General features: G+C 35.8%; 1 protein-coding gene, 1 long non-coding RNA gene and 1 pseudogene across 24 annotated transcripts in view; 2 read left to right on the forward strand and 1 right to left on the reverse strand.

The window, feature by feature from the left end:
* Positions 1-1,088: 1,088 nt before the first annotated feature.
* LOC137717524 (uncharacterized) overlaps positions 1,089-27,932 on the reverse strand; it is a 36,894-nt gene continuing 10,050 nt past the window's right edge. For 12 of the 18 annotated variants that reach the window (XR_011065793.1, XR_011065796.1, XR_011065802.1 and 9 more), the window contains 5 exons: positions 3,783-3,952; positions 2,739-3,661; positions 2,541-2,650; positions 1,390-1,610; positions 1,089-1,294 (listed from right to left, as the gene is read on the reverse strand). This is a non-coding gene — a long non-coding RNA (uncharacterized lncRNA). The remainder of the gene's footprint in view (positions 1,295-1,389; positions 1,611-2,540; positions 2,651-2,738; positions 3,662-3,782; positions 3,953-27,932) is intronic. The other 6 variants (XR_011065792.1, XR_011065786.1, XR_011065790.1 and 3 more) reach the window with 6 other exon arrangements.
* Positions 10,782-11,568, forward strand: LOC137717999 (WD repeat-containing protein ATCSA-1-like; annotated as a pseudogene).
* LOC137717344 (probable disease resistance protein At4g27220) lies at positions 14,680-26,713 on the forward strand. Of its 6 annotated transcripts, none has more exons than XM_068456671.1 (9): positions 14,680-15,236; positions 16,411-16,589; positions 17,057-17,173; positions 17,753-17,902; positions 18,419-18,499; positions 21,545-23,925; positions 24,221-24,586; positions 24,713-25,375; positions 25,496-26,713. In XM_068456671.1, exons 6-9 carry the CDS (start codon positions 21,550-21,552, stop codon positions 26,300-26,302), a joined length of 4,212 nt encoding a protein of 1,403 aa, XP_068312772.1. In that variant the 5' UTR covers positions 14,680-15,236; positions 16,411-16,589; positions 17,057-17,173; positions 17,753-17,902; positions 18,419-18,499; positions 21,545-21,549; the 3' UTR covers positions 26,303-26,713. The 6 variants fall into 6 exon arrangements, with proteins under 6 accessions (XP_068312772.1, XP_068312771.1, XP_068312776.1 ...); XM_068456670.1 differs by having other exon boundaries at positions 21,548-23,925; XM_068456675.1 differs by having other exon boundaries at positions 17,753-17,849.

A 27,932-nucleotide genomic window follows, 5' to 3' on the forward strand; every position in this document is an offset into this window, starting at 1 on the left:
TGTAGATTATCCTAATTTATTTTTATGAACATTTTAACTTAAAAAGTTAGATTTCGATATATAATGAAAAATCACTAGACTGACTATTCTCTTGAAATGTCATCCTATACCTTCAACACCACCAAAAGCCACATTGCCAACAAGACGTCAGATGTGTCAGATGTGAGAGAGTACTTTGATGTCTATACAAGTATAGGTACAAATGTGTCCCACACTAGTTTCGGTATGAATGTATCCCACACAACGTAATTAATATTCAAAAATTACAATTAAATGCCAAGAAACTAGAGTTAGTGTCCCAGAAGCAGGCCCAGTTTTTCCAAACTTGGAAGTTCTACGAGTGGTGGATTGTTCTGCATTGAAGGATCTAGGGTCATCTGCTATTCCCTTCAAGAATTTAACAACTTTGAATGTAGTTGGTTGTCACAGCTTGAAATATTTAGCAACATATACGATAGCCAAAACTTTAAAGCGGCTAAGAGAAATGATCGTTGGGAGTTGTGAAAGAATGACAGAAATAGGGGCAACGACATCAGATGGAGATGATGCAGGAAATGATGGTGAGATTTCTTTTTGCCAGTTGCAACGTTTGAACCTTTTATCTCTACCAAGTCTGCAAGATTTCTTCTCTGGAAATTGCATTGTCAAATTCCCATCCTTGAAAACTGTAAATATATATGAATGCCCTAAGTTGAAGATTAACCACTTTGAGTGGAAGAGTTCCCCAGAACTACAAGGAGTGCAGATAACAGAGGAAGAAGTATATTATAAATGGTGGGATGAATTAGATGATGCTTTATTTTACCAAAAAAATGAAATAATTAGATGATGTTTTATTGTACCAAAAAAATGAAATAATTAGATGATGTTTACTAGTGTTGGTGTTGGAAATGATGTTATTGATGACGGAATCTTTGATGATTCTAAAGACGAGAGTGAAGGTGAAGGTGATGCAGATGTTGCTGATGGGTCGTGGTGGTGGTGATGGCAAAACTACACTCAATGTATATAAAGAAACAACAACTTTGCTGCATAGTTAGTTCTCTTGTTAACATGTCTGTTATTTTTGTGTGTACTGGTTTTGGGTTTGGGTTTTACTGAAGACAATTTTCTGCACATTTTAAATTAAATTTCGAATACTTTAAAATAATTGTTTGCTTATGATATTTAGTTTTCAAATTAAATTTCTGAATAGGTAATATTATATCCTCAAATAATGACCTAACAAATGCTCTCCCTGGACGGCCTCCAAGATCATCTTGACGCAGTATTCCCTCCCAGACGCCAATTTCAGCTTCAAAACGAAAAAATTAAATTCATCAAAATTAAGGATTGCTCACCTGACTGCCAAAGAAACACAGTACAAACTAAGCATTGCTCAAGCAGTACCAACAATTCTCCGCAACAAAAGTTCGGGAGTCTAGGAAGAGACTTCCGTTGTGGCTTCTTTGGATACACAGGAGAAGGCCCTCTAGCAGTGTTCTGAGGTACTTTCTCATCCAGACTAAACCTGCTAGACTGACCATTGATATTACGGTTTGCTTCAGAAACTGCAGGAAGTAAGCTCTTCTTACGTCCGAGCTTGGGAGATTGGCTCTTGTTGCTGGTATCTGCATCAATTGCACTAAAGTCGTCAAGGCCAAAATAAAGCAGATGCTGCCAAATAACACTATAACAGCCAAGTACAGTGAAGCAAGATTATCACAATGCAGTGCCAACTTAATTAATCGTAGTAGGAATGCGTGTTTAGACTACATATTAGTCAAGATACTTGACATCGATTTTTTTATAAGCTTTCAGTATACTAACAAAGTAAGAACTGTAATACACAGTGCAAATTTTGGTAAAACAGTTGTTGGCAGCATCAAAATACGCCTGCGGTGCCTCCTTTCCAATCAAATGGAGCATGGTAGCTGTAACTGTCAAAAATAACTCAGATACGACCACCATTCCGACCAACAGACTGAATGGGGTAGGATTGTGAGAGTATGATTAAGTGATTGATAACTTGAAGGATTGGCTTGATTAACATGTTCAATTTGCAAAGAATGAAAAAGGTGCATGAACTCAGAAGTACAAGTGATAAAAGATGCACTCTCTTCCTGTCGAACCTGAAGGAAAATTACCTGTACAATATTGAAGAATGGGAAAATAACTTAGGACCAGTTAAAAGTTGCACATCCTACTAAAATAAGAAATATAAGGGGAAAATCTACCAAAGGCATCCTACACAGACAACTGTAATATAAGAAAACATGCAACCAGCATGTGTCCAACAGGATCATGGCCTTCTGTGATCATGATGAAGACATGCTCAAGGTTAGAGAGCACATGCATCACAAATTTATAAACTAAACTAACCACCATTTAGAAGTCCATCAATACTGTACTTGCACGCCCCACCACTTTTCTATATATGACAAAAATAAGAGTTTTCCAAACTAAAGCGTGGAATCAGATTCACCAGAGAACTGGAAATTGCACATGAACAAAATAATATACATCATGCTATTTGTGATTTTGAAGGAAAAAAGATATACCTTCTTCAGGTCCGCTTTAGGAGGTGGAGGCTCCTGACAGAAGATTGGCATTGGAGTTCTTTAAATGTCAGTTTCTTCCTGAACATTCTAATCTCAGCTTCTAGAGTTTCCTGTAAAAGAACAGACAACATTCATAATAAGAACATAATTCACACACAGGTTTCGGTTGACCACCATCGATTGAATACCACCTCATACCTGGCTTGCAAATTATTCTCCATCTCCTTTGCATGTATCTTTTCCTGCAATTTAGTATAGAACTGCCCAAGGTAATTGTAAACGTTACTTCGATAACAGAGTTAGTGTTGCAGGACTCGGCATAAGGAAAAATTAGAAAGATGCAAAAGCAGGAAACTAAATTAGCACCTATAACACATGGCACCTCACTTTCTCACAGTGGCTTAATCTGTCCACCAATTAAGCAACCTGTTTAATTCCAGTTAGTATTACTTCCAAAATCCCAAATCTACATAATGGATAATTCAACATATCAAACCACATATTTATTTTTTGAAGCCTTAATAAGTAGAAAAATTTACAACCACCAAAATCATATCAGGGTTCAGAATCTGGAATTTAATAAAACTATAAAACGATCAAACGTTAACAACACATTTAAAAAATCAGTCATTTGTACAATTGAGATTTGACTTTGAGAAAAGATCTGTTTGACCATTATTTTTTCAGGTCCAAGTACTATCAGTGTGATCTAAGTAGTGTTGGTACTTCGTATAACTATTTGGGAATATATAAACATTTTGTAAAACAAAGAAGGTGTTCAGCAAGTACATAAAATTGAGTGAAATCGGAAGTTGAAACACGAAAGAAAACATATGAAGAAAAACCCCTAATTAGCATTGAACTTAATGAAAGCTAAAGGGCAAACCAAAATCTTCACCTTAACTTTGCTTTCTCCCATTAGAATTTTCTTTGCTTTCTCACATAACATTCACAATAGTAACACTGCCTGACGGTGTTATGATCACAAATTGATAAACAACATACTAAACGGAAGTGATGGCTTGAATCTGGAATCCATGCATACCTGAAAAGCTGATTTAATATTGGTTATGCCTTTCCCATGCTCGTAACATTTATCATTTGCGATCGGTAAAATTTTCCTGATACGGGAAATACTAGGAGAGTAAGTTATAAGCAAAGTTGACAGACAAAACAGATCGATGCACAGAGAGAGAGAGAGAGAGAGAGAGAGAGAGAGAGAGAGAGAGAGAGAGAACTTACATCAGCTGTGCTCTCAAATACATATGGTAATCTGCATACAAAGAAGCAGTTCTGAATCATCCATCAAACCATTAAAACAGTTAACATTATCTGCACCAGTGAAGCAAATTCTATAAAAGGAAACTTCAAATGAAATGTATATAGATTACCTTAATTTCAGATTCTATGATCTTAATTTCTGATTCTATGATTCTGCATTTGACTCCAACGAACATGCATGCGAGTAAAAAAGATATCATGCATATAATTCGTTTTAACAAAAATCTATTGTATACGTGTGTACTTTATCTCTTAAAAAAAATCAACACACACATAATATTTATTTCACAACACTACACACATGCATATAACTACTATCAAAGACAAATAGTATTTCTTAAACTGGTTGTTAACCCTTTGTACGTATTTTTGTTAAATTGTAACTTAATTGATGATTCAAGTACAATATTCTATCTGAAAAACACTTATTCTCAAGCCACCTGATTTTGGCATTTGGGTTGGGGGGCACAATTTTCCCAAGAAGGAGCCATCATGTTTTCCACGGGTTCCCCGTTATTAATAGAAGGATAAATGACAATTGGAGTCCTACAGTTCGTATCACTGAGTAGGACTGCCAACCAAATAATTTTGAAAACATCATGCTTTTCAGTCATTTGTCATTGTTCTTAACTAAATTTGGAATTCGGAGACAGTGAGTGATGTTGTAATTATGTATTATGAAATCATGTTGTAATTATGCATGAAACAAAGAAGAATGCAGAAAGACGGTTTTCTAGTGCTGTTAATAACAATTCTTAATCAGAAAAAAGAATAGTTTTCTCGAATAATAGGACTATAATGTTTGATTGAATAAATATAAATGAAATTGTATTTGAAAGTGTGCTCTTAATTCAGTTTAACATAAAATGTCAAATATCTCATGATTTCACAATCCTGCTTTTTATATTGGTAGACAATACTCTGATTCATAACTCTGAATTAGAACACAAAATGAGTTGATTGAGTAAAAGACACATACTTTTTTTTTACCTAGTGACAGAACAGATGTCAGCATGTTATCTTTCTTATTCACATTTTGAATTCATCCTTTACCAAAAAAAACGTGAAAATGTTGAAAAATTGTTGAATCGTATGATTATCTTCCATGACACAAAACTTCGGAAGCACACTTGATCACTTTCTCATTCTGAGATCCCTTCAATGGCCAGATTACATCATTGTAGAAATATGCAAAACATTATTTGGCGTTGGGTTAGGTAGGTTGGAGAAAACATTATTTTGGGGTTCTATTTATTATTATATCTTCGTAAAGTTATTCTCATTTTACATAATGAGTTTTAGTGATCGAAACTATGTTTATATTTAAACTTCATATTCAAGAGTTATTCTCGCAAACAATCATTCAAATCCTAAAATATACACAAAATCATGACTCAGTAGACAAAATTGTGATGAAAATGTCGAAACAATCGAACACCTAATCAATTGTTGGTTTAGCTGATTATTTGTATTCTTGAAAGAAAGTGAACAATTCGGATCATTGATTAACTACGCATTGAAAATAGGATGATCATTTTGTAGAAAACCTGTATATGGGTGAGTATGTGTATGAATTTTTTGTAAGTGATTTGCTAAAAGCATTCTTTCCTTTTCTAAAAAAATTGGTTTACTCAACAAAAAACTAATTGGTAAAAATATTACTCAAAAGGACTGGAAGCTCATAATCATTCGGCTTGTCCGCAAAGGAAGACAGAAGGTTTTATCGAATGTGCAATTCTACAGCTTTATTATTTACCGAATGTGCTACACATGCATCTAGAGAATTGAATATTAGTATCACTACTATGCATTTAGTTTCGTGAAAACAAAGCACATTGAATTGAATTACACAAAGAAATGGACAAATGGAAGCAGAGCATACCATCTGAATCTTCATCGCCGTCGAAAATTGAGCCAAGTCTCCAGATGCATAGAGATATTGTTGACGAACACGAGAACTTCCTGGGTCACAGCAAGAGCAGTACTAGCTGCCTCTGCCTCCTCTTCTGATCATAACTAAAGCAAATTCGAAGCGATTTTGGTGAACTCCCGAACCCCTCTTAAACATGCATTAAGAGAAATCAAATAAAAAATAAAATTCGAAATTTGAGGATTAATCTTACACGATTCTCCAACTACCTTCCATTGGTGGTGATTTGGGGACGCATCGTGCCCAATTTTGACTGGAAATTCATCGGAAAAGCGAGAGTGAGTAGCGATGAGAGAGAGAGAGAGAGAGAGGAAGGCTGAGAGAAGCAAATGGAAACCGAAAGAAATTTGGAGAGATCCAATTGAAGAAGACCTATCCAGGATGATCGACGCATGGCAAGACAAAGGAGGACGAGTGGGCAACGCTGTGCAAAAGAAGAAAAACAACGGGCAGCCCGGGCATCACGAATAAGACAGGAGCAAACACATAATTTCATCGCACAACAAAGAAGGGAACCTGAAAGCTGTATCTCACACGATGGAAAGTGATTTTCTGCTGGCTTTTAGTTGATAGTAATATGCCTTCAAGCATAACAGAGCCAGTAGACACTCATACCACCACCAGCACATACAAACTCAAAAATGCAAGTAGAATTTTGATAAAGCTCGGTAGTTATGAAATATCACCTGTGTTTCGTTCTCAGCAACATTGTCTTGTGAGGAATAGCAACTTTTATGGTTCCGCTCAAGAATTTTGATGGAGATTTGTAGCTACAATTCCGATAGGCTATTAGTTTATGTCATATGTTGGTTGCTTTGATTGCTAACACGTAACATTTTCATTACTTTTGCTGATTATTTCATTACTTTTGTTGGGTTTGAGGTTTTATGCGATTTGTTTGTTTGAGGTTTAGAATTTTCTTTCGCGAATTGTGAGCGACAGAAACGAATTTCTACCGGATGAGGCGAAGAGGGAGAGGGTAGAAGCGGTGAAAACCACGGATCACCATTCTGTTCTCCATTTGACAGCAAAGCAACATGGCAAAGTTGAAAAAACAAAAATGAAACGGGGGTAAAATTGGAAATCCACTGTTACTAAGCTACGGTGATTTTTCTAGCTGCCGATTTAGTCTCTAAATTATTTTTCAGAAAAATCAGTCTTTAAAAAGAAAATGTGTGTGTGTATATATATATGTATGTATCAAAGTATTTTTAATTTGTGCTTTACTCTAATATTTAATCTACTAAGTTCTTTTCTTCGTTAGTTAACTCATACATATATATTTCACTATATACGAGAATAAAGTAAGATCTACCGGAAATGTTTATTTGTAGACTGCATTGTTAGGCCTATTATTTATCATTTACATGCCAATAGAATTGATTCACCTTACTAGCCTTTTTATCATAGTTTAAAGTGTAACTAACAGCAACGGGCTAAGAGTTAAGCTTGAAGTGAAATAAATCTAGCTAGAATTGGTATGATATTTTAACCAAATGGTGAGGTGGCAAATTATGAGTTAATGTATGGTGATGATTACTCCCCAAAATTGGAAGGGTGAAATTCTATATCCCTTAGAGTAGGACGTGGCTTTTGGGTAGTTGTCCACATCCACGGTAATAATTATAAACATGATTAGTTACTGATGCTTTCAATGCTTGATGTTCCAAGTGTTGCAAAAGAATTGAAATGTGTCATTGAAGACTTAATTGAGGATTCCATTGATTTCTTCATAAAGGCAAAAGGAGGAAAGAACACGTACAGGAGGAACAACACCACACCAACAACAACGCAACAGCTACAAGAAAGATCTCTCATTCTCAGACCACCCACCCACCTTCCCTTTCTTTTACCTTATGTAAAGGCTCTAGACCATCTTCATTGTGTTTTGTAAATCTCCCTTATATAGTGAAATCCAAATGCATATGCAACTCTAGTGAACGTAGCCAAATTGGCGAACCACTTAAATTCGGTGTGTCACTGTGTTTTACTAGATTTATACTACTCTATGCCTCTATCCTTTAACCATGAAAACACACCACCAATCAACCAAAACTAGTAACTTTTGTGCAAGTAGATTAGACGTGAATCACAAACCAAAGGGTGAAGAAAGCATTTGAAACCAAAGAACCAACACCAACACATCAAATTCCTTACAATGGATTCTTCTTGTCATCACGTTACTTAACAAGCTCACCATGGCCAACCTAATTTCTTATATATCTTTATTCATCAACATAATCTCCTCTCTCACATAACAAATTTTTACAATCCAAAAATCATGAACCCACATATTGTCATAAAATGCCATCCTGCACCTTCAACGCCACCAAAAGCCACATTGCCAGCAAGACGTCAGATGTGTCGGGACTCCAAGCTACAACGACAACGTTGCCTTTGGCCAGTCAACCTCACTAATGGGAGTCATGACGGATGATGACGATGTCGTGATTAAGACTTGTACAACCGAGAAAGCTATATTCCAAGAGAATTGCTCTGTGGAACTCAAATTGAGTTATGCATCAATATTAACTAGTGAAGAGAGAGAGACACACAAGATTGTGTAGTAAGGAAGAAGGGGTGTGGAAGGTGAGTGAAAAAAGAAAAGAACTCCAAAAAAAAAAAAAAAAAAAAAAAAAAAAAGAAAGAAAAAGAAAGAGAGAGAGAGAGAGAGAGGAAGAGAAAAAGAAAGAGTGATGAATAGGGGACGGGTTGTAGAAAATAATGAGAATGGAGATAGTTCTTGGGGGAAATTGTACGAGAATATCAGTGGTGGGTTAAAATAAAAAATAAATAAAAGATGAGTGTGATAGAAGAATAGAGTGGTTGGATCAACACGAAGAAAACATAAAAGGAGTGTGATGGTGTACATACTTAAATTAGAGAAAATGAGTGAATTTGGAAAGATGATGTTTGTTTTGGGGGGAGGGGAATAGAAGAAGAAATATTTTGAAAATTACGTTATATTATTTATCTTTTAGGGTTTACAATATACAGGTATTTATATCTTATTTTATAAGGAAAGTAATTACAAAATACGAGGACACTAAATTCTAAAGATTACAGATCCTAATCCTTCTTCAAATAAGAACATTTACAATTAAGACTCAAATCAACACTCCCCTCAAGTTGGTGTATAAATATCATACATGCCCAACTTGATAATTGAGTATTGGAAAACCTTACTAGATACCGCATGAGTAAGAATATCAGCTAACTGCTCTCCTGAACTCATAAACGATATAGACACAATTTTCCTTTCAAGATTTTCCTTGACGAAGTGTCAATCAACCTCCACATTCTTTGTTCGATCATGTTCCGGATTATTAGCTATCTCCCTTTCACATTATTGTCACAATATCACTCCATAGCCTCCTTTGATTCAAAACCAAGACATCTCAAAAGTTTACGTAACCAAAGAAGTTCACATATTCAGTGTGTCATACCTCTATACTCAACTGTCGCAAACGACCTTGACACCACTTTTTGCTTCTTACTATGCCACGTAACCAAATTACCTCCAACAAACATAAAATATCCAGATGTAAACCTCCCAACCTTTAGATGTCCATGTTTTCCATAAAGTATTCATTTGACGAGTGCAGACTTCAGATATACCAAAATTCGCATTACCGCAACCATGTGATCTTCACTGAGCGAGTGCATAAACTGACTTACAACACCCACAACATATGCAATATCAGTATGAGTATGAGATAATAAATTAATCTCCCCACAAGTCTTTGATACCTACCCCTATCAACAAAAACCTAATCTGGGTAAATACTCAAGTGATGTTTTTCTACTATAGGACTACCCACAGGTTTACACCCTAATAAGAGTACTTCTATTGAAATTTATCAAGTGAAATAGAACATTTCTTTCTGCTCAAATGAATAAAAGTTATTGAAGACCCCATATTTTTTGCCATGCATGTTGTAAAACATCCCCACATTGGCCTGTAATGTTTCAAGATTCATTTCCCAAGCTAGGAAAGTTGAAGTTGCCCAGCAATATAGAGAGTTGGTGTGGCTCTTTTGCGAACTCAAATAGATTAAGTTTTATGGTGCATGCTCTAAAAAGCAAGTAGCTTTCCTTCGAGGTATTGGGCATGTAGATGCCACCTTTCCAAATTTAAGTGCTTTGAGGCTTGAGGAAATGCAGAACTCGATGCATCAGAGGAAGAAGAATTCCCCACAAGCAGACCCAAATCTAAAGGCCATTTGCAATACCGTTTCAGAATTTAACAATTTTGGAAGTTGTTGGTTGTCACAGCTGGAAACATGTAAAAGAATTGACTGTTGGGAATTGTAAAAGAATGATACACATGGAGGAAATTACATGTTGTTTGTTTCTTTGTAATGGTCCTCATTTTAAATTCTGCAGTCCTTACAAGCTGATTTTACTAGCCGATTTCACACAAATCAATGGTTCAAATATTTTTTTCTCTCTCTTCAACGACCTCGGTCTTTGAGTCCTTAAGCTCCAGCACAAAGATCCGAAGAAGATCTCAACTCCTTAATTCCAAATGATTTTGGTGCCTAGTGGATTCTAGGTTAAGCATTGAATGTAGAAACTACTTTACTACTGAAAGAATAGCAGGATCTTTTGTTGAATCTCAATCATAAATAGACACGTGTTCAAATAATTAAAACAAAATATTATAATTAGACATGTATTCATTTATGATTAGGAGTTCAACAATGAAGTAGTATTCTTGAATTTATCACAATAATCACATTCCTCACAATAGCCAATAGGCCAGTCCTATTTAAATATTGAATTCATCATTCGAGAACGGAAGTTGACACTCTCATTCACAACACAAACCCCAGTCTTCGATTTTGGAAAGGCTTACGCTGTCGTTTTGCTGACGCATCATTTGTCAGCCATTATAACCCGAACCCGAATCTGTCCGAGTTCGTCCGAGTTGACCAGGAAAATCAAAGCGAAGCCCGGAAGAACAGAAAACGAATTCATACTTCAGAGTGTGAGAGAGAACACTGCGATACGACATCGTTGCGTTGTGAACCTGTGCTTCGCTTTTGCATTTGGTACAAGAAGAAGAAGATGCTCCGAAAGTGTGGCGGGAAATCGGAGACAGGGAAGCGGGCAAGCTCCGCCCAAATTTGTTCTCGAATCGAATCAAGTCGACCCGGATCCAAACGCTCCTACTCTCCAATCACAAAGACATCATCTCCCCTCACCGCGGCTCCGTCAACTCTCTCCAGCTCGATTTGACGGAGGGCCGGTACCTGTTATCCGGCGCCTCCGATGCTTCCGCTGCCGTGGTCGATGTCCAGCGCGGGACCGATTACTTAGGCAACGGAGTTATCGCGAGGCACAAGTGCCTGTTTGCGGTGGATAAGCAGCACGAGCACGGGCATAAGTTCGCGGTGTGGTATCCCGTCGACACCGGACCGTTTGTGATGGGGTCGTACGATCATCACATCAATGTTTGGGATACGAATACGACGCAGGTGCTGATGGACTTGAAGATGCCGGGGAAGGTGTCCCGAACTGCAATGTCGCCGTTGGCAACTTCTCACATGCTCATTGCTGCCGGAACCGAAGATGTTCAAGTCCGCCTCTGTGATATTACCTCTCTGGGGCTATTGCTCACACCTTGTCTGGCCACCGCGGTATGTCCCAAAATTCACAGAATTCGACGTTTAATGCACACTTGATGCATAGAAAGTTAGAAAATTTAAACTTCTTATCATGGTTATGTGAACGCATGAAACATTTTGGATGACAATATTGAGGATGTAAGCAGGGATTGTTCTTGAAATTTAGGGTGGACAATCACGAATTTTGGATGATTGTGCAATGGTCTACTCCTAGCCAGTGGGTTTTGCTTACAGGTGAATGTGATGCTGCAATACCTCTTTGGGACATTAGGGGTGCCGGATGTTTTCTTGTTTTGGATCAATCTCAGTCTCAGCTTGTATGGGAGACGTCCACCCATCCTGGGACGCTCTGCCATAATTAAGGTTTTCTGTTTTTATTGGCTGAGCCAAAAGGGTTTGTTTTCAAATTACTTATCACGAATGTGTATTATTTTTCTAATAAAGATGAAACCCATAAGTATTGGTGGTTCTTATCAAATGGGTTAATTTGTCACTTTACTCGCACCCCATGTAAAAGTGTTTTAATCAATTTAAAAGTATTCTAAAACAAGTTCACAATCATGTTATCTTTAGCGATCATCACCACTTGAATCTTAAGAAATAGTCGTGTAATCCTTATTCCATTGTCATGTGAACCTTAAGGGTTAGTATGGCAGCCTAGGCTGGTAAGCCTAGAACAGAGTCTAAGCTCTGAATCCTATGAAGTCCCACTCCTATCTCTTCATGATCTAGCATTTTCTCTATGGTCAAATTTTGCCTAGAAAGATAGTTCCGTTTCCGCAATTCGTTCATTGTTTTCATTCTGATTAAATTAGAGTCAGTTTCCTGCACACTTGCAGTTTCTTCGTTGCAGCAACCTTTTTTTTTTCCCTTTCTGGTTAAATTACACATAATATAACACAATAATAACATAGTTTCTCGACAATCATTAGGATTAAGGTACCATCATTTGATTAGTGCCCCATTTCCGTGATTTAAGCTAAAATCATGGAGTTTGTTGCACCTAAAAGAGGGAAAAGGATCCAAGCCGGATCCTTTTTCTGAGGATCCTATGGATCTTGCGATTGTGACCGTTTATCGTACATCGTGCGGTCAATTTTTGTTAGGACTATTTATATTTAATTTTAAATTTTAAATTTTGAAATGATTTATGACAATATGATGTACGATAAACGATTACGATCGCATGATCCCTAGGATACCTAGAAAAAAGATCCAGCAATAATCCTTTTCCTTAAAGGAGGTTCACACTTCCTCAAATATTAAATGTTGTGATAGATTTTCTCCCAAAAAAATATAGAGAATTATCACTTTTTGTTGTTCTTGTGGGGGACTTTTCATGATGTGGATATCTCCATCATCGTGGGATGGTTTATGGGCCTCAATTTCCATTACAATCTTATCTCCAACCCTAAATAACCAAACTACTTACTGTTTGGGCCTAAACACCTTTTGAATAATTTTTAATATGTGAAGTGTGCCTTTACTTGTAGCCCACTACAGCACTACCAGTGTGGTGTAATGTAATGGGAAGATGGGGGAGTACACTCTAACAACCCCACAAATTTTATTTTTCTATTTTGTACTAGCGATATAGAAGATGAGGAAATTAGACTTGAGGTATTGGATACAGAGTAAATACTTTTAATCATCTGAACTACTTTGGCATCGCAAATGTGATTGCATTCGAACACCTTCTCTAGATAATAAAATATCAAGATAATCCCAACTATTCGAAAGATAATTATTATGATTATGATAATTATAATAATATAAATAATTGGAAGTCAACTTGATATTTTACTCATGTGATAATCTATAAATGACACAATATTAAAGTTGGAACGAAAGACGCGAAAACATAAAAACAATCTTTTACATTTGAAAGGTTCTAACGATCTTTGTAGATGTAGTAACACTATAATCCAATGATACTCTTCTATATTAGTAAATGACAAGTTTCATGTTCGACTAATATAAATGACAAGCTCAATACCTATTTATGTATGACATATTATCTAGTTTAGCCCAAATTCCCCCCTCAAAGTAAAGTATCGTTGTAGGAAAAAAAAAAAAAAACAACCCATCAAAATATCACAAGAATCAAAAAAGCCGGATTCATCATTGCACCCCGAACCCGAATAAATTTGGTTCTTTCATGATTTCTTTGGGTTTAGCTAAAATTTAGCATGCCAGAGTGCACATAAAGAGTAAACTGCAAGAAAGACTCTGAAAAGCAGACATATACATAATAAGTGATTATAGCAGCCTGAATCATCCCTCTATATATAGATGGCTTCCTAAAATGTCGCAGAAAATTGAGTTTATTTGGCTACATTGGAACCGATCGTTTCTATTCTTGTATACCCATTTAGAACCCTGAGAAGTTGATCGAAGTTTTAGGTCCAGGCATATAATTGCAGTTTCTTAATTTTGGACCGTTGAATTTTTTTTTTTTTTTTTTGTTGAATTTATCATATTCAATCTCATCCCATTAAATTTAATATTTTTATAAATTTTAAATTAAATAATTTTGAATTAAGACCGTTAGATCAACTAATAGTGCAGATAAATACGATCAAAAAAATAATGCAATTGGATTGCACATGGGCGACCGGCAACCCATCGGGCTGGACCCCACTTCCCCTCAACTGTTCCCTTTTTTCTTTATTTTTTTTTTTCAACTTTTAAAGAAATTTTTTATTATGACGAGAACACAGGTGATACATTACGTATCACTATGTAAGTGGTGAAAAAATTTATTTTATAAATTATTAATTTTTTTAAATATATATCTCACTATTTATATAATAACACGTGATGTACTATCTCGTAAGCTGATAAAATCTCCCCAACTTTTGGCGAGTTTCCTTCCCTCTTGGTCAGTCATGCGCGTTTCCATACCTTCTCTACAGTTTACACGCGTCCATCATCTTTTTTCTTTTTCTTAGTTGTTGTGCCGAGGCTGCCCTCCAGCTGGATCTCTGGAAGTTTCCTCTGATTTCTATCACCCATCCAATCTATCTGACTTTGCATTCCACTGATTTTGCTCCACCTGCTGACCACCCATTTCGATTCCTTATCCAAAAGATAATAACAAAATAATGAATAACAGCATGTAGGCATGCATGGTCTTAGGCCTAGTTAGGTGGCTTTGCATTCGAACACCTTCTTTGAATAATAAAATGTTAAAATAATTCCAATTATTCGGAAGATAATTATTATAATTATGTTAATCATAATAATATAAATACTTGAAAAGACATTTTATGCCCTCTCATTCCACGAGTCTGTCATCTTTTTCCTTTTTTTTCGTTGTTGTGCCCTCCAGTTGGACCTCTGGAATTTTCCTCTGGTTTTTATCGGAATTGGATTCTCTTCTGGGCTCAGAATTGGATTCTCTCCTGAGCACAAATTCAGAAGCTTGTTGATGATTTGTTGAATTTTGATTCACCGATTATAAACAGAGAATTTCTTTAAAAATTATAATAATTATAATTCTTAAATCAAAATCCAACGATGAGCAAGCTCCTGAGCTTGTGTACATAAAGAGAATCCAATTCCGTTTCTATCACCCGTCCAATCCATCTGACTCATCATTGCACTCCCACCAATTCCTCTCTCCCTCTCTCCCAGGCGTCATTTACTCTCTTATTAAACTCAGACTCCCCCATCTCCCAATACGGTCATTCTCTCTCATACCATCTGTCCCCCTCTGCAACTCTCCTTCTCCCTCTCGGCAAAACCGAGAACTACCACCGTATCACCTCCAAACACCACCCAAACTCACCCAAAAGCGAAGGGGTCAAGGCGGTGGAGAAGTGTGTTAATGGTTTTGTGTTCTTCTTGATAATTGTATGTGTCTATGCCCTCATGATATTATGAATTTATGACATATCACGGGATTGTTTGTGATATGATTATATACATAATAATAAAGATAATAGTTCATATTTTTAGTAAGGGTTAATGGTTCTATGTTTTTACGATGAATTGTCTAGTGTTAGAAGGGTATATTCAATTGAGAATTTGAAAGATTTTAATGAATTTTATAAATTCAAGTATTTTTATAGAGTTAATTGATTTGTAGAGATTTTATATAAATTTTAATTCAATTCTCTCAAAATTTCATAAGAAGATGTGAGATTTGTGTATACTTAAAATTCTCTCAAATTCTCTCAAATTCCTCAACTTTTTCAAATTCTCTAAAATTAATTTCTTAATTTCTGATTGAATACACTTAGAATGATATAATTTTTTTTTAAATCTTAATTGAATACTACTGAATTTCAAAGAATTTTAATAATCCATCTTAAAATCATAATTGAATACATGTTCAATTTCATATAATCACTTAAAAATTTAATTGAATACCCCTAAATTACATATTTGATCGTCCTCTAATCAAGATAATCTAATGTGTAGAACAAAGCAAAATCCATTGAAAAAAATTTCATCAAATTCGATTTCAATTAATTAATATTTTACTATAATAGTTACCAATCTATTTGTCCTGAGGTATTTCATCTTTTCTATACAAATTTACCAATCTAATTTTTATTTTAGGAAAATTAATGAAAAGAACTTGAAAACTTTGAGTTTTAATGATAAGGACAAAATAAAAAGTAAAATGAATAGTATCATGATTGACTTTTTAGTGTAAAAATGTGGTTTTTCGTTAAAGTGAACAGTACCGCGAGTTTTTCGTTAAAATTCCTTATAATTTTATCATTCTCAACTCACTTGATGATTAAGTTTAGAAAAATGTGTTTTCACCATGTTTTTATAGAAAATGATACTAATAAAAATCATCTAATCTAACAGTCTAAAATTAAAAAAGTGTGGGAAAAGTAAAAGAATTTATATGTTAAGTATATCATTGTGTTGTTCCACCATGCATTAGTTTTAGTAAATAAGATAGATATTTAATCTGCTTTAATTTGTATTTAATAGAAATAATTGTTTTGATAAGTGTGAAATATATTGTCTGCATGCTTAATATCAAATTATTTGCTCTTTTTGGTGCCAGCTATTCTCAACTCCATTGGTAGTGACACACAACAACAATTATGTGCTCCAAATGTTTGCAAATTCAAGAACACTGAAGCAAATTATTCTCTCCATAGTGCTCAAGTCGCTGACAGCTGGCATGCTAATGCTATTTTCCAACAAAACTTTATTTAAACTATTTTTTTAAACATACACAAGGTGATTGCTAGTGTTGTAGTGTAACACTAATCTGGGAATTTCACATTTTCTCCTTCTTTCGATTCTTTTTTGGGAAAAGGATCCCTTCGGATCCATTAGGTGATTCGTATAGATCTTCACATCCCAGCCGTTTATTATGTAATAGGTGATTAATTTTCGTCAAATACTATTTGTGTTTAATTTAAAATGATAAAAATTAAATAATTTATGACCGCACGATACACGATAAACAGTTGAAATGTAAAAATTCTTAAGATCTCCACATAATAAATCAGGAGGAGATCCTTTTCCTTCTTTTTGTAACTTCATGTGCCGTTTGGGACTGAAGTATATAATAGTATAAAAATTGAAGATATTTCTAAAAAAAAAAATTATCATTTATCATTCCTTTCATCAGATATGCTTTTTGGCATTATTACAAGTTTCAATTTTTTTGGAACTTATGGATAATTTTTTTTTTTTTAAAGGACAACTGGTGGCAAGTCATAGTTATTCATTCTTTTTGAGAACCGAAAAGATTCACAGAAGCATTTCAACCTCTTATCGCCACAATCAAGCAGACTCACCAGCTATATCAACATTGAGTAACTTATTTGACTTTAGTTTTCCTAGCCTAGTGAATATGTTAATTACTGCATTCTCTGCCTTTTTTTTTTGTTTCTTTTAAAAAAAATTGTTTTCTTATGAATTAAAATAAATAAAAATCTGAGAATAGAAATTTAGAAAGAATGAGTGTAAATATAGAACCCATATTATTCATTTATGTAAAAATTGATTAAAAAACTACGAATGTATCAATACATTAAATGAGTCATCAACTTTCACCAAATCAATAACTTACAACTAAGAATGTGAGTAAATTTTGGTATAAAGTGTTGTTTTACAACAACTGTATGTAAGTCTATTTTACTTGAGATTATAACGTAAAAAACACACATCTATGGAGTTTGTTTTGTTTAAATTTGAGAGTGCGATTTTTAGATTTATAAATATCAAAATTTTAATTTTTTTTTGGGTTCAATTTTTTAATTCAGATTATCTTGTACATTCTGATGAGAGAGTGAGTTGAAATTATGATTTGTTTTTTTTTTTCATAGTAAATAGGCAAAAGTTGGTTCAAGCTTGAATTAACAGTTATATCTTTTCAAATTCCATGTTTGTAGATAATAATGATGCCTCATACAACGTTCACTATCTAGCTAAGAATGTTGGTGGTGGTGAAGTCCTGCTGAATTGCTGAAAAAACGTCCTCTCCAATTGGTACAAAACCCGACTCCAATCCACACAACAATAAAATAAATAAATAAAACTAGGTAACCCTACTCTATCATTTTTTTTCTTTGTAGTATAATTCTATTGTCATATAAATTTGCTTCATGTGTTTCAATATTTTTATTTCCTTTCCTAGGATGCTTCCTTAACAATCAACAAATATTGGACAAAAGCTTTTAGCGTTGAAGCAAAATATTTTTGCCTAATTTGGCAAACTCTTTGCATCTTCGAAACACGATATCTCTTACAATTTTTAATCTCCCGGCAACTCGCAGGCATAACTTTATAGGCCATCCTAATTGGTGACCTGCATCTTTTTTTAATTGACCTTAGTGAAGTACACAATTTTACATGCAGTTTAGGGCCCATTTGATAACCTAGTTTTAGAGTACACAAGTTGTTAAATTAGAAGAAGAATATAAAACTTAGTGCTTTTAGATTTCTTAGTTGTTTTTGCTTTTGGTTAGCAAATTGCAATTCTATCCAAAAGAACTTTGCAAGAAAGAAAGAATTATTACTCCTCCTTCTTACTTCATTAGCTTATTCTTAATTTACAGAACAACCGATTTGCATTGGTGCTCCAAGGAACGTAAATATTGAAGATCAACTCACTTCATCCATAACCAATAGAGCTAAGGGTACGTTATTTAATTATAACCGTATTTGATTTGAGTTGGAATCTTGGATCTCATTTATGGCATTTGGTTTGCTTCCAAATATGGTGCCATGCAAGCTTGTACTTTTCAGTCAGTGTATTGATTATGCATCGTGTTTATGTTAAATCTGCAATAGTTTAGTGTACATAAGTGAAGAAATCTTGAAAAAGAATGAAGAACAAATCAGAGAATTTTAGAGATGAAATGCTTGAGCTAATAATAGCAGCTCAACATCCTTCATACAATTTTATCTCTTCTCCTTCACTACCAAACAAAGACAATTACTCTGAACCCTTCAATCTAAAAAAACTAATTTGGTGCATACACTCGTCTAATGAAACCAAGTCCACACCTAGTTCACTAACAACAAAGTAACACTAGCAGCTACATAACACTAGCCTAATGGAATTCAAGCAAACAAACACAAACAAATTTCTTGTGTTCCAAGTTGTAGGATCAAAACCAAATCTCATTTAGCTCCAACATTCCCTTCTAAATGGATTATGCTTTGACTCCAAGTAGTCCTCTCAGATAAACAAATATGTTTTTAGGCAGAGTTTTGCTGAAAATATCTGTAGTCTAATCTTCAAACTTGCAGTACAACAACTCAATTGTGTTTTCCAGCAATGCCCCTAGGATGAAATGAAATTTTCTTTTAATGTGTTTAGTCTTCTGATGGAACACATGATTTTTAGTCTTGGTTATTGCATAGTTGTTGTCACACATGAACGGTGTGGCATCCAATTGCATTTCCCGAAAATCGTTCAGAACAAATCTTAGCCATATAGCTCGAAATGTTGCTTTAGCAGCACTCGCATACTCAGCTTCTGTGATGGACAGTGCAAAACTTTGTTGCTTGACTGAAGCCCAAGAAAATATCCCATATCCAAATGTAAAGACATAACCTGAGGTAGTTCTTATATCATCCTCACTTCCACCCCAGTCACTATTACAAAAGCCAGTTAGATTTGCATTTTCACTTTGTATACTTGAGTCCAAAATCCAAGGTTCATGAGATGTATCTGAGGACCCTTTTTGCAATTTCCATGTGAATCTTTGTTATACTATGCATAAATCTTGATAGTAGGTTTGCTACAAACATGATATCAACTTTTGTTGTTGTCAAATAGAGTAGACTGCCAACAATTTTCTTGTACAAATTCTCATCGGTAACTTCAGTTCTATCATTTTTACACTTTTTCATTTGTAATCAATGGGGTAGTAACTGACTTGCATCATTTCCTTCCAAATTTCTCAAGTAAGGTCTGTGCATATTTTTGCTAATGTATGAAAATACTACTGGATTCTGGAATCACTCCAATTCCCAGAAAGTAATGAAGAAATCCCAAATTAGTCATTTCGTAATGCTTCATCATATCCTCTATGAGTTCAGAAACCATAGCTTCATTGCTTCCAGTGAACACCGCATCATCGATATAGATAAACACAATTAGCTTTTCTGAGCCTTTTCCCGTCTTTGTATAAATTGTTGCCTCACTTGAACTTTTTCTAAAACCTCTCTTGCTGAAGTAGTAGTCAATTTCACTATACCAAGACCTTGGTGCTTACTTCAGTCCATACAGTGCCTACCTTAATTTGAACACCTTCTCATCTTTATTTGGAACCACAAAACCTTATTCCAATATGCTATTGAAAAAGCTGAATTTATGTGTGGCCAAAGCAATTAAAGTCCTAATAGTGTCCAACCTTGCCATTAGAGCAAAGGTTTCATTGAAATTCATTCCAAGTTGTTGGAAATAACCCTTAGCAACTAGTCTTACATTGTTCTTTTGTACAAAGCCATCTAGATTCAATTTGGTCTTATAGATGCCTTTCACACCTATCACTAGTTTGTTCCTTGGTCTATTCACAAGTTCCCAAGTTGAGTTTTTCTCAATCATACAATTCCATCGTTCATTGCCTTCTGCCAAGATTGGTCATTCTCAACTTCTTCAAAGCTTTCAGGTTCCACTATACGATAGTTGCAGGTTGCATAAATCTCACTCAACCTCCTCATTCTTAATGAAGTTGATCCTAAGGGAGAGTCTTGCACTTCTAGGTCCTCTAGTGTTGAACTTAAACGTTGGGGAGACTAAATTTCAGACACAATTTCACTCTCAATTTGTGTTTCACATTCCACTTCATCAAGTCTAAGTGGTACTAAGATGATATCTTCAATCTTTTTATCCCAATTCCTAACAGCGTCTTTATTAATTATGACATCCCTCAAAATAATCACCTTGTAAGTTTCAAGGTTGAAAAATCTATACCCTTTCTCTTAACTTCTATATCCCACATAGATGCATTTCGTGGTGTTGTCTTCAAGTTTGTGTCTCAATTGTGTTGGCATCTGTGCATAACAAATAGAACACCCTTGGATGCTTCACACCAAGTTTCCTACCACTAAATGCTTCAAAAGGATTCATTTTATCAAGTGTCTTTATTGGATATCTGTTGAGAAGATAGACTATTGTTTTAACTGCCTCACTCCAAAATGAATGTGGCATCGCCGTCTAATTTTTCCTCTATGATGAGTAAGCAACAGTTAGTTGTTTCTGTAGTCCTATATCCTCACATAACTCCTTGAACTCAATTGAGGTATATTCGCCACCTCTACCACTTCTAAGCTTTTTTATTTTTAGTCCATGTTGTAGTTCAACCATTGCTTTGAACTTTTTGAAAACAAAAACGCTACTCTTACCACATAATTTTACCTTAACTTGTATCATTTCTTTAATAGAGATAAAAACCAATTGTGTTACTGGGCCCCACTTTATTAAAACGTAATTAATATTCGAAAATTACAATTAAATGCCAAAAAACTAGAGTTAGTTTCTAATCTTAGACAATGTTTTCTTCAAAAAGTAATCTTTTTCAAGAAGTGGAATAGAATTTTCCGTTTTTCATAATACGCTTTGAAATGTACTGTGTTTATTTATAAGTTGTTGAAAGATTACTCCTAAGTCAATTAGAAAAGCAAAGTATTTCTTGAGCTCCTTTTTTTCTAATTTATTTTGTATTCATCAGCAGGCATGGAGATTGTTAATCAAATTGTCGAAAAAGTTGCCGAGTATGCAGTTGAACCAGCTATACGCCAAGTGGGTTACCTACTTCACTGCAAAAGAAACCTCGAGAGTCTACAGACTCAAGTGAACGAATTGAGTGCCGCTAGAGAGCGGCTAGAGCGCGAGGTTGTTGGAGCCGAAGAAAAAGGTGAAAAAATCCACACTGACGTCCTGAACTGGCGGAAAAGCGTGGTTGAGATCACCGAGAAGGCGAACGAATTATGCAAGCCTGATACGCAAGCAAAGATGAGCTGTCTCCGTGGGGTTTGTCCAAATCCGGTGCTCCGTTACAAGCTAGGCAGGAGATCAACAAAGTTGGAGCAGGCGGTTGTTGAGCTCTACGCAAGAAGAGATTTCGCTATCATTTCGTACAATGTCCGCCCACAAGAGGTATCCATGGTTTCTCACAAACAGTATGAGGTATTTGATTCGCGGACTTCAATTGTAAAGGAAATCATGGATGAACTGAGAATTCCTAATACCGACCTGATTTTGGTGTATGGTATTGGAGGCGTGGGGAAGACCACACTGGTTGAAGAAGTCCTTAGGCAAGCTGTAAAAGAAAAGTTATTTGCTGATGCGGTTATGGTAAGAAGTGTGCAAAATCCGGACCTTGAAGGAATTCAAAAAGAAATTGCCAGAAAGTTAGGTATGGAAGTTTATGAAAGCGAAACTATGTCAGACAGAGCACTTCGTCTGTGTAACAGGATAAAAGCCAAGAAAGTTCTTGTAATTTTAGACAACATTTGGGAAAGCATTGACTTGCAGAGTGTAGGACTTCCTTGTCTGCCGACTTGTAGAATACTGTTGACATCCAGAACTCGAAAATTGCTATCCTCAGAGAAGCGGTTGCAAAAAGACTTTGCGCTTCAAGTTTTAAATGAGGAAGAAGCTTGGCGTTTATTTGAGACGAAGGCAGGTGGTGTTGTTAAAAATCCCAACATACAAACTATGGCAACTGAAGTAGCCAAAAAATGCGGAGGTTTGCCAGTTTTGGTTGTCACAGTCGCAAGCTCTATAAGAAATAGAAGTACTTTACCAGTATGGAGGGATGGCTTGAGATGCCTAAAAGTGTTTGACAACGAACACTCAAGCGAACAAGAAGCATACTCGGCTTTAGAGTGGAGTTACAATCAATTGGATGATCAAAAGCTTAAGCCCCTATTCTTGATATGTGGAATTTTGGTACGTCTTGGGGGAGCCTATGCTACTTTGACAAACTTGTTGAAATATACAATTGGTTTGGGTTTGTTTAATAGCATTGACTCAGTGGAGCACGCACAATATGCATTGCACTCGTGGATTGAAGAGCTTAAGGATTCTTGTCTGTTACTCGAATCCGAGGATAATACATCATTCACAATGCATGATATGGTACGCGATGTTGCCATCTCGATTGCATCCAAAGGCCAACGTGCCTTATTAAGAACATATGGAGATGAGTTGAAGGAATGGCCAAACAATAAGGATTTTTTGGAAAATTGCACAATGATCTCTTTGCCTTGCAAAAACAAGCCTAGGCTTCCTGAAGTTTTGAAATGCCAACAACTGGAGTTTTTTCATTTGCAATATGATGGTGACTTGCTTGAAATCCCAGGTAACTTTTTTGAGGAGATGAGAAAGCTTAAAGTTATGGATTTTACCAATGTGCATATTTGGTCGTTACCTCCATCTCTTTTGCTCCTAGAAAATCTTCGTACATTGTGTTTGGATCAATGCGTGTTGGGAGACATAACTCTAGTCGGACAGCTATCGCAACTAGAAATTCTCAGCTTTATATATTCCAAGCTTAAAGAGTTGCCGAAAGAAATAGGGAAATTGACTCGTCTTCGACTACTCGATTTAAGCTGGTGCTCTGAACTCAAAGTGATTTCACCTAATGTTATATCAAGTTTGAAAAGTCTAGAAGACTTGAGAATGAAAAACAGCTTCACCGGATGGGTGCCAGAAGGAGTCACCGGAGAAAGAAGTAATGCTAGCATTTTGGAACTGAAGGACTTGCCTCGTTTAGCTGCATTAAGCATACATGTTCCAGATGCTAGCAGTATTCCGACGGACTTGTTCACAGACAAGTTAAAAAGATACCAAATACTAATCGGCACTGCGCCAAAATGGGACGATGTGGATGAAACCCTCAATACATTGAAGCTCCACCTCCCAACTGGCTGTGAATTGGACCATGGTCTAGAAATGTTGTTGAAGAGATCATGTGAAGATTTGTACTTGGATGGGTCGGAGGGAGCTGATAATGTTGTGTACCACTCAGGTAGTGAAGATTTTCAACAACTCAAGCATCTCCATGTGAAAAACAATGCCCAATTTACACATATCATTACTGAGGAGGTATGCCTTTGGTGTCATTCTTTCCCATTTATGCCATTAGTACTTCTTATTTATTTATTTATTTATTTGAGCGATATAATTTACAAAGAAACATGAAACAAGCACCATAGAACTTCTAGATTTTGTCTGGCTAAATTTACATATATTTGATCATTTGAAGTGGTTCAGTTTTATCCAGTGCGTATTGAGAAATATCTATTGGTATAATTTTTTCATCTAAAGATACTATTTGACTAGATAATAACAATTAATGTGAGTTCTCTTCTCTTAAAAATGGAATGTACAAATACTGCAGGTTGTGTTGCCGAACTTAACAAGCTTGGTGGTGGATCAATGTACTGGTTTAACTTTTGTGTTATCGTCTCCCATGGCTAGGAATCTTGTACAACTTAAAAAACTAGAGATAACCGGATGTGAATCAATGGAAGAGATAGTTTCAACAAAAGGATATGGTGAAGAAAAAACGGATGGCATGTTTTGTAAGCTACAACATATGAAGCTAAGAGATCTTCCAAAACTCTCTAGATTCTGCTCAGTAAGTTGTAATGTCCAGTTTCCATCTTTGGAGAGTTTGAAATTGAAGAATTGTACAGAACTGAAGGGATTTGTCTTTGAACCTAAACTTGAGACTGAAGAACTATACTTTCTTTTTGACGACAAGGTAAAATTATTATACTATTGTTTCTCTTTTATTGATCATTATTCTTATGTCTAATATATTCACTTCGACAAAGAAAAAAAAAAGAAAAAAAATAGAATTTAACAATTTTGTATAATTCGAATACAGGTAGGGTTTCCAAAGTTGGAGATATTGTCCATCTTTAGGCTATCTACTTTGACTACAGTATGGCACAACCAACTTGCTCCAGACTCTTTCTACAAACTTAGAGATGTTGAAGTTATCGAATGCCATAGTCTAATAAGCATCTTTACACCTAGCATTGCAGGAAGATTGAATGCTTTAGGAAGTTTATTGATAAGTTCGTGCAGTTGTTTAGAGGTGGTTTTTGAGATCGAAGAAACACCTTACACCTCTACGACTCAGTTGAAAATGTCTGGTTGTGAAAATCTAGATTCGGTATTTATAGATGACTGTAAGAGTTTGAAATATATTTTTCCATGCTCAGTGGCTAGAGGTCTTCAGCAACTACGAGAGCTAAAAGTGAAGTTCTGTTCTGGAGTGGAGGAAATAATTTCCAAGGAAGAGGGACTAGAAATGATGCCGAAGTTTGTGTTTCCAAAATCAACAAATATTGAATTTATCTGTCTAGCCCAACTTAAGAGCTTCTATCCAGGAATGCATGCTTCCGAATGGCCGCTACTCGAACAAGTGGATGTGAAGGAATGTGGTAAATTGGACATTTTTGCCTCTGAAATTTCAAGTTTCCAGAAGCATGAGTTTGGAGGTCTTTACACTCCAATTAAACACTCTCTGTTCTTAATTGACAAGGTAAAAATACATTACATAATTTTCTTAAACGAAAGTTAGCTTTTCAAGCTAGTTCATAGAAAAAATCTCCTTCTGTCGTTATTTTTGTCGTTTATCATTCATGCGTTGGCAATATTGCAGGATGTATCATTCCCCAACTTGGAAAACATGAACTTAGGCAGAGACATGGAGATATGGTGTGGTCCATCCTCATCACAGTTGTTTAGGAAACTAAAATCGTTGGTGTTTGAGTACTCCGACCAGAAAGTTTCTTTATTTGAGAATAGTGTACATCCAGATGTGACCTTCCCACATTTAAGTGTTTTGAAGCTTAAGGAAATGCGGAAGTTGAGGCATCTACACAACGAGAATTTCCCAGGGGCAGACCCAGTTTTTCCAAACTTGAAAGTTCTACATGTGGTTGCTTGTGCTGCATTGAAGGATCCGGTGTTATCTGCTATTCCCTTCAAGAATTTAACAACTTTGGAAGTAGTTGGTTGTCATAGATTGAAATATTTGACAACTTACACTATAGCCAAAACTTTAAAGCGGCTAAGAGAAATGACGGTTGGGCATTGTAAAAGAATGAGAGGAATAGGGGCAACGACATCAGATGCAGATGATGCAGAAAATGATGGTGAGATTTGTTTTAGCCAGTTGCAAAGTTTGAAACTTTACTCTCTACCACGTCTGCAAGATTTCTTCTTTGGAAATTGCATTGTCAAATTCCGATCCTTGAAAACCGTACATATATACAAATGCCCTGAGTTGAAGATTAACTGCCTTGAGTGGAAGAGTTCCCCAGAACTAGGAGTGCAGATAACAGAGGAGGTAGTACGAGATTATTATTGGTGTCGCAAGGACGACGACGACGACAATGAAGGTGATGCAGATGGTGGTCTTGGTGATGGTAATGAATCTAATGATGATGTTTACGGTAGATGGTGATGATATTTCTGATGATGGAAGCTATGAAGATTCTAATGGCGATAGTGATGGTGATGCAGATATTGATGATGGGGGGTGGTGGTCGTCGTGGTGGTGATGACAATGCTACACTTAGCATATATGAAAGCAATAGTTTTCTTCTTAACGAGAAATTTTTCATAGGGACGGGAATACAAGTGGTATACCACATGTTTAAATAGAAGTGGTGAGAAATTTTATTTTTTAAGTTATTAACTTTTTAGCACACATATCCCACCATTTGTATAATGACACGTGGTGTATCATCCCGTGTACCGGTCATACTGAAATTTTCTCCTTGGTAACATGTTTGTTATTTTTATTTGTAAAGGTAATTGGTTTTGGGTTTTACAAAACACAATTTTCTCCCATAATTTTTATTCACTTTTTTAATTGAGGGGTTCATGTTGAGACACCCATGCTGAAGTACAAGAATTTACCTCCAATCAAGAGGCTAATCACAGTATGACACGTGTTAATGTCGGAATAAAGCTCCTAGAGCCCCACATCGACTGTGCATGAAAGCCGGAGACTTCTCAACTATAAAAGAAGATCACATTAGAGCTTGCTAATGATGATTATGCTTAGACCATTGTGTCATGTAAACTCTATATTATTATTGAAAAATCATCTACCTTCGCGGACGTAGCCCAACTTAGATGACCGGAGTAATCGTGCAAATGTCATAAACTTGACACTTTACTTTGTTCCAAAGTATCTCCAATTTTGTGCATCAAGATTTGGCGTCGTTTGTGGGAAACGACACTTATTCATACTCTCATCAGCTTTGTCAAGCTAGTATCCATTGTTTGGACACTCTTCTTTGATCATGTATCCCTCTCCAACATGGGGAGCCAAGGAAGCCACAACACCCAGAACGACACCCCTCTCGTGTCTAGCGTGAGGCAGTGACTGAAGGAAAGAAAGAAAGTTGCTCTTCAAGCTAAGTTCGAGGAGTTGAAAGCTTAGAACAACAAATAGTAATCAGGAGTGAGATCCTCTATGAACAACATGGGACGCTCTTTGAGATGTTCCACGAGATTTGACATACCTTGTCTTACGACCCTAGCCTAATTAAACCCTAGCCATCACATGGGCCTTCACATGAGTAGCTAAAGGACCAAAACAATATGGGCAGACAAAATAGAAGGCCCGAATAAAATTAAGCCACAAAATTCAACAGTGGATTGCATGTTGGGAGGCGTCCACCCATCTTGGAAGGCTTTTCCACAATTAAGGTTTTCTTTTTTTCTTGGCTAAGCCAAACATGTTTGTTTTCAAATTACTTATCACGCATGTGTACTGTCTTTCTAATAGAGATAAAACTCATATGTATTGGTTGACCCTACCAAATATTTGTCACCTGACTCGCCCCCCATGTGAAAGAATGTTTTAATCAATTTAAAACTATTTTAAAACAATTTCACAATCATGTTAACTTTAGCGATCATCACAACTTGAACCTTAAGAAATAATTTCGCAAATGTTATTCCATTGTCATGTGAACCTTAAGGGCTTGAATTGTAGCCTAGACTGGATGCAGACTTCAGATATGCCATAATTTCGCAAACGTTTTTCCATAAAGTATTTCTTTACTGGGTGCAGGCTTCAA

This window comes from Pyrus communis, chromosome 15 (genome assembly GCF_963583255.1).
Source record: "Pyrus communis chromosome 15, drPyrComm1.1, whole genome shotgun sequence".
NCBI lineage: Eukaryota > Viridiplantae > Streptophyta > Magnoliopsida > Rosales > Rosaceae > Pyrus > Pyrus communis.

Coding starts and splice junctions, on each gene's coding strand:
- LOC137717344 (XM_068456671.1), top strand. CDS start 21,550: ATGGAGATTGTTAATCAAATTGTCGAAAAAGTTGCCGAGTATGCAGTT. Junction 24,587..24,712: donor ACTTTCTTTTTGACGACAAG/GTAAAATTATTA, acceptor ATTCGAATACAG/GTAGGGTTTCCAAAGTTGGA. Junction 25,376..25,495: donor CTCTGTTCTTAATTGACAAG/GTAAAAATACAT, acceptor GCAATATTGCAG/GATGTATCATTCCCCAACTT.